The sequence below is a fragment of the Salvelinus sp. IW2-2015 genome, linkage group LG14 (assembly GCF_002910315.2).
Source record: "Salvelinus sp. IW2-2015 linkage group LG14, ASM291031v2, whole genome shotgun sequence".
In the NCBI taxonomy this organism is placed as follows: domain Eukaryota; kingdom Metazoa; phylum Chordata; class Actinopteri; order Salmoniformes; family Salmonidae; genus Salvelinus; species Salvelinus sp. IW2-2015.
In genome coordinates, this window is record NC_036854.1 from 7,263,156 (window position 1) to 7,270,852 (window position 7,697).

Genomic DNA, 7,697 nt, shown 5'->3' on the forward strand with positions numbered 1-7,697 from the left:
GCTAGTTTTGCCTACTCAAACACCCAGCTCAATCAGAGAAGGATGCTATGTTAGCTAGCTAGCTATGTTTATCCAAGTCAAGATAAGCTTTTGGTTTTATTAATTTATTGCCACCGGGGCCCGCCGGTGTAAATGCTGAACTGCTTGCTGTATATTGTACTGCATGATTGTAACCGGTTTACTAATGCGTTAGTTAAAGTAGCTAAAGTAAAAGTAGCTGATGCTAGCTAATATGGTGACAACGATGTAGGCTGTGTGTAGCGTTTAGCGGTTATGGTATTAATGTATGGCTTCTGAAAGTTTTTTTTTCGCCTGATCACAGACAGCTGTTGTGTTGTGCGATGAAGTCAACAAGCGAAGGGAAAAGGTGAGAGGAGAAGAGTGCATAGATGTGAGAAGGAATTATACAACAATCAAAGTGATCATGCTGTTTGCATGTGGCTGCTATGAATGTGAACTGTGTTGCGGTTGATGGGGGTGTATTCATTCCGCCGATTCTGCTGAAAAATGTTTCTTAAGCTAGAGATATCAGTGAAAAGTGACAGAGCTCGAGCAGTGTTCGCCAGACCGTGAGACCTCCCGAAAATCATCTGTAGCGCCCGAATGGCCTACAAACTTTTACACCTCTATGGAAAGATCAGACTCTCACGAACACGATGGTGTTCTCCGCTTTGCTCTACGACCCCCACAGTGTCTTGGGACTCGTCTGAAGTTGGAACAGCCGATCTGCCAACTTTTGTCTGTAGCATCCATTCAGTTTGGGCTACACACTTATATCACCCCTCTGTGTAAAGGTGAGAATCTCACACGTTTTCTCACACGTTTTCCTCTATGACGCCCACAGGCCTCACAAGACTCATCTGAAAGTCCCCCGGTACCAGTCAAAACATTTTCTGGAAGTACTGTATATATGGAGACTGTTTAGTGTTAAAAAAAAAGGGGTTAAATACATGTCAAAAAAATTACAAATGTTTCCTGATCTTTCTTATATCTCTCAGATATAGGATAGACACATCAAAACATACTTCCTTTAGATTTTTTGGGGGGGTGACTATCTGTAGTGAATCTGTTATTCAATGCGTTTGTATGGGCTAATAGCAGTAAGGCCAAATAAAATGTTTCATCAAATAATTATATATATATATTGTGGTCTGAAAGTTATAAATCAAACAGGAAAATGATCCTTGGTATGACCTTCTTAACACAATTTTACATACCTTAGTAGTACCCCTGAAACGGGGATAAACATAGCTGAATTTGTCCGAAAGATACTGTTGTTTGCAACTGTTCGACTAATGATTACGCTGTAGATCAGCTAGATGCAGGCAAGAGTGTGTAAGGAGGTATTGAATGTGTCACTGTCTGTCACCTTGATAACTCACATGTTTCTCTCGACCTGTGCAGCGTTGTAGACTTTAATTTGTAGGCTAGGTTGTAGCAACCTCATGATGGGAATAGGGAAAATTATAGTATCATGTAGTAAGTAGCCTAAACGTATCGATGTTACAATGAGCTGGGTGAATGGAATATGAATGACAGTACAATACAACAACAACAAAAATTGTCTTCCCTCATCTTAAAGGGCACCGAATGCCACTGATCTGTAGTCACATCCATATAAAAGAAACTCAGTTTTACAGTTTTGTGTTCACTTCAGTATTATCTACAATGTGAAACGTCCAAACTAAAACCAGTCCAAAAACAAAAAATCAAACAAATGTACTCCAAATTGAAACAGCTGTACATTGAAAATTTGACAAACTAAATGAAATTACAAACTAAACTTGATTGCTATCTGTCTCTATATCAAAAATGTATATTGGCCGAATATCCAAGTGACCACAGTGTGGAAATTGAAAAAGGAAGACACCTAAAATCTTGGCTACCAAGAGATCAGAGAATATGCAGGTATTGTGATTTAAAGGAGGTAAAAACTGAGTTGCACTTCCTGTGTTCCTGCTAGTTTCATGTTTTGTGTGGACCCCAGGAAGAGTAGCTGCTGTTTTCGCAACAGCTAATGGGGATCCTAATAAAATACCTATAAAATAATATGTGCATCAAATAATATGTAATACACTCATTCACAAACTCATACAGTTGAAGTCGGAAGTTAATTAGCAAACACTTAGGTTGGAGTCATTAGAAGTCGTTTTTCAACCACTCCACAAATTTCTTGTAAACAAACAATAGTTTTGGCAAGTCGGTTAGGACATCTACTTTGTGCATTACACAAGTAATTCTTCCAACAATTGTTAACAGACAGATTATTTAACTTATAATTCACTTTATAATTAACTTATAAATCACTTTGACTGTGCCTTTAAAAAGCTTGGAAAATTCCAGCAAATGATGTCATGGCTATAGAAGTTCTGATAGGCTAATTGACATAATTTGAGTCAAATAGAGGTGTACCTGTGGATGTATTTCATGGCTTATCTTCAAACTCAGTGCCTCTTTGCTTGTCATCATGGGAACATCAAAAGAGATCAGCCAAGACCACAGGAAAAAAATTGTAGACCTCCACAAGTCTGGTTCATCCTTGAGAGCAATTTCCAAACTCCTGAAGGCACCACGTTCATCTGTACAAACAATAGTACGCAAGTATAACACCTTGGACCACGAAGCCGTCATTCTGCTCAGGAAGGAGACGTGTTCTGTCTCCTAGAGATGAACGTACTGTGGTGTGAAAAGTGCAAATCAATCCCAGAACAACAGCAAAGGACCCTGTGAAGATACTGGAGGAAACAGGTACAAAAGTATCTATATACACAGTAAAACGAGTCCTATATCGACATAACCTGAAAGGCCGCTCAGCAAGGAAGAAGCCACTGCTCCAAAACCGCCACACAAAAAGCCAGACTATGGGTCTGTTGCACTTCACAAAATAGATGGCATAAAATTATGTGGATATATTGAAGAAACATCTCAAGACATCAGTCAGGAAGTTAAAGCTTGGTCGCAAATGGGTCTTCCAAATGGACAATGACCCCAAGCATATTTCCAAAGTTGTAGCAAAATGGCTTAAGGACAACAAAGTCAAGGTATTGGAGTGGCCATCACAAAGCCCTGAACTCCATCCTATAGAAATTGAGTGGGCAGAACTGATAAAGCGTGTGCGAGCAAGGAGGCCTGCTAACCTGACTCAGTTACACCAGCTCTGTCAGGAGGAATGGGCCAAAATTCACCTAACTTATTGTGGGAAGCTTGTGGAAGGCTACCTGAAACGTTTGACCCAAGCTAAACAATTTAAAGGCAATGCTACCACATACTAATTGAGTGTATGTGAACTTCTGACCCATTGGAAATGTGATGAAAGAAATAAAAGCTGAAATTAATAATTTTCTCTAATATTATTCTGACATTTCACATTCTTAAAACATAGTGGTGATCCTAATTGACCTAAGACAGGGAATTTTTACTATTTTGTGAAACTGTGAAAAACTGATTTTAAATGTATTTGGCAAAGCTGTATGTCAACTTCTGACTTCAACTGTATCTGAATCTGAGTAGGTTTGGGATACATACCAACATTTATGTTGGAGATAGCAGTATCTCTGTGTACCCAATGTTCTACAGACTGCCAAAATGTGTTATTTTCAGGATAATTAGATGATACTAAGACACTTTAAGGTGCTTTTAATACATATTGTGTATCTATTTATCATAGAAATTTGCATCATGTGCCATGTAATGTTTTTGCACTGTTTAAATGTTCTTGATGGGCCCACTCCTTGGTGGTATGTACTGTGGTTCTAAGGAGAAGGGTTTGGCCACATAACTAAGGCAAAGGCGAGCTTGTTTGGATTTTTGTCTGTACTCATACTGTATACAGTTAGTGAGCTTTTTACATAATGTCTGTCTGTCAGGCTGAAACACCCGCAAGTCCACACAGTATTTCTCAACATAGATGAGTCACTGACTAACTGGCACGGGTTTAAACGAGAGCGTCCCGCAACTTCAGTTCCATGCGGCTGAACATAATGGGATAATAAAAGACTGGAGATAGGCAGGAACCTTTTTTAAAGGCTATACTCTGAGGAAACAGGCCTTTCATCAGCCTTGTATTTAACTAAGATTACAAGAAGCAATTAAAGGAGACCTCTGGTATCATGGGAAGTGGTGGGGAGTGCAGAGAAAGCTCTTGTTTGTTGAGCTCCGGGGCAGACAAAACAAGTGGAATCGTTGAGTCATGATTTGATGCTAAACATGGGCGCGGTGGGATAAATGTAAACAGAGGCTTGCTACAGAGATGTACACACACTGATACTTTTATAAAGTACATAGAGGATTTTGTACATATACTTCTACAAATATTAATCATGATTTTTTTTGTTCATAAAACACTATAATAACACTGTCTAAAGGAAATGAACCAAAACATGAATGTCATACAAAAGTTTGGGTATTCAAAGATGATGTCTACGTTTTGCTCGGTTCATTTTGTAACACTGTATAATATAACCCTTTGTTAGTAAAGTATATTTCCCCCCGAGGGGCGCAGCAGTCTAAGGCACTGCATCTAAATGCTAGAACCGTCACTACAAACTCTGGTTCGATTCCAGGCTGTATCACAACCGGCCGTGATTGGGCGGCGCACAATTGGCTCAGCGTCGTCCGGGTTTGACCGGGCTAGGCCGTCATTGTAAATAAGAGTTTGTTCTTAACTGAATTGCCTAGTTAATTAAGGTTAAAAAAATATATATATATATACAAACATAGATCGTGTCATGCTTTATCAAAGTACTATCTATTAGTAATTTACTCATGTTAACTAAACCTTTGCCGCGAAGGATTACATCAAAAACACCAATTGTGAGCAACATTAATTTTGTGAGTGTGGAGATATTGTTGATATGTCAAAAAGCATTTAGGACTTTCAGGAATGAGTCAATGAAAATGTGTTTTTAGTAACATGTCAGTGAAAACAAAATCTGTATTCAGGTAATTTCCTATATTTTATTTGCTATTAAGATACATTTAATAAATAACAATATAAACTCAGCAAAGAAAGAAACGTCCCTTTTTCAGGACCATGTCTATAAAAGATCATTTGTAAAAATCCAAATAACTTCCCAGATCTTCCTTGTAAAGTGTTTAAACACTGGTTCCCATGCTTGTTCAATGAACCATAAACAATTAATGAACATGCACCTGTGGAACGGTCGTTAAGACACTAACAGCTTACAGACGGTAAGCAATGAAGGTCACAGTTATGAAAACTTAGGACACTAAAGAGGCCTTTCTACTGACTCTGAAAAACACCAAAAGTAGGATGCCCAGGGTCCCTGCTCATCTGCGTGAACGTACTTTAGGCATGCTGCAAGGAGGCATGAGGACTGCAGAAGTGGCCAGGGCAAGAAATTGCTATGTCCGAACTGTGAGATGCCTTAGACAGCGCTACAGGGAGACAGGACAGACAGCTGATCGTCCTTGCAGTGGTAGACCACGTGTAACAACACCTGCACTGGATCTGTACATCCGAACGTCACACCTGCGGGACAGGTACAGGATGGCAACAACAACTGCCCGAGTAACACCAGGAATGCACAATCCCTCAATCAGTGCTCAGACTGTCCGCAATAGGCTGAGAGAGGCTGTACTGAGGGTTTTTAGGCCTGTTGTAAGGCAGGTCCTCACCAGACATCACAGGCAACAACGTCGCCTATGGGCACAAACCCACCATCGCTGGACCAGACAGGACTGTCAAAAGTGCTCTTCACTGACGAGTCGCAGTTTTGTGACACCAGGGGTGATGGTCAGATTCACATTTATCGTCGAAGGAATGGGCGTTACACAGAGGCCTGTACTCTGGAGCGGGATCGATTTGGAGGTGGAGGGTCCGTCATGGTCTGGGGCAGTGTGTCACAGCATCATCGGACTGAGCTTGTTGTCATTGCAGGCAATCTCAAAGCTGTGCGTTACAGGGAATTCATCCTCCTCCCTCATGTGGTACCCTTCCTGCAGGCTCATCCTGACATGACCCTCCAGCATGAACAATGCCCACCAGCCATGACTGGTTTCTGTGCTGTATTTCCTGCAAGACAGGAATGTCAGTAGTCTGGCTGGCCAGTGAAGAGCCCGGATCTCAATCCCATTGAGCACGTCGTGGACCTGTTGGATCGGAGGCGAGGCTAGTGCCATTCTCCCCAGAAATGTCCGGGAACTTGCAGGTGCCTTGGTGGAAGAGTGGGTAATCTCACAGCAAGAACTGGCAAATCTGGTGCAGGTCCATGAGGAGGAGACGCACTGCAGTACTTAATGCAGGTTGTGGACACACCAGATACTGACTGTTACTGATTTTGACCTCCCCTTTTTTCCAGGACCACATTAGGATCATTTCTGATAGTCATACTGTTCTGTGAACATGTTCAAATCAAATCAATTGTATTATTACATGCCAAATAACACAGCTTTAGACCTTAGAGTTGAAATCATACTTAGGAGCCCCTAACTGACAGTGCAGTTTAAAAAAATGGAAATAGGCAGATAAAAGTAATAAAGTAACAAGTAAATTAAAGCAGGCAGTAAAAAATCAACAATTAATACAGCGGGCGCTGCCGGTACAGAGTCAATGCGTGCCGGTCTTCCGGTGTCCACGGTACGTTGTAGATACAGTGGGGCAAAAAGTATTTAGTCAGCCACCATCTGGTCGCAAGTTACTCCCACTTAAAAAAAATGAGAGAGGCCTGTAATTGTCATCATATTACAACTTCAACCTATGACAGACAATGAGAAAAAAAAAATCCAGAAAATCACATTGTAGGATTTTTATGAATTATTTGCAAATTTATTGTGGGAAAATAGTAGATTTTGGTCAATAACAAAAGTTTATCTCATACTTTGTTATATACACTGTTGGCAATGACCGAGAGCTTCAAACGTTTTCTGCTCTAAGTTTCTCAAGGTTTTCACACACTGTCTCTGGTATTGTTGTCCATTCCTCCATGCAAATCTCCTCTCGAGCAGTTATGTTTTGGGGCTGTTTGCTGCGCAGCAACACGCACTTTAACTCCCTCCAAAGATTTTCTATGGGGTTGAGATCTGGAGACTGCAAGGCCACTCCAGGACCTTGAAAGCTTCTTACGAAACCACTCCTTCCGTTGCCCGCGGCGTTGTGTTTGGGATCATTGTTCATGCTGGAAATACCCAGCCACTGTATCTTCATCTACAATGCCCTTGTATGACAGGAGGTTTCACTCAAAATTCTCACATATATACATGGCCCATTTCATTTCTTTCCTGTACACGGATCAGTCATCATCTGTCCCTTTGCAGAAAAACAGCCCCAAAGCATAGTATCCACCCCCATGCTTCACCTATGCTATGGTGTTCTTTGGATGCAACTCAGCATCTCTTGTCCTCCAAACACGACGAGTTGAGTTTATCCAAAAAGTTCTTATTTGGTTTCATCTGACATATGACATTCTCCCAATCTTCTTCTGGATCATCCAAATGCTCTCTTAGCAAATTTCAGACGGGCCTGGATCTACTGCTTAGAGGCAGGGGACACGTCTGCACTGCAGGATTTGAGGCCCTGGCGGTCGTGTGTTACTGATGGTAGGCTTTTTTTTTTCCCAGCTCTCTGCAGGTAATTCACTAGGTCTCCCCGTGTGTTCTGGGATTTTTCTCCACCGTTCTTGTGATCATTTTGACCCACGGGGTGAGATCTTGCGTGGACCCCAGATCGAGGGAGATTA

At 41.2% G+C, this 7,697-nt stretch overlaps 1 protein-coding gene across 1 annotated transcript; it reads left to right on the plus strand.

The window, feature by feature from the left end:
* Nucleotides 1–5,272: 5,272 nt before the first annotated feature.
* Nucleotides 5,273–5,980, plus strand: LOC111972817 (uncharacterized). The gene is made up of 2 exons (XM_023999915.2): nucleotides 5,273–5,709; nucleotides 5,800–5,980. Exons 1-2 carry the CDS (start codon nucleotides 5,273–5,275, stop codon nucleotides 5,978–5,980), a joined length of 618 nt encoding a protein of 205 aa, XP_023855683.2.
* The last annotated feature ends 1,717 nt before the right edge of the window (nucleotides 5,981–7,697 follow it).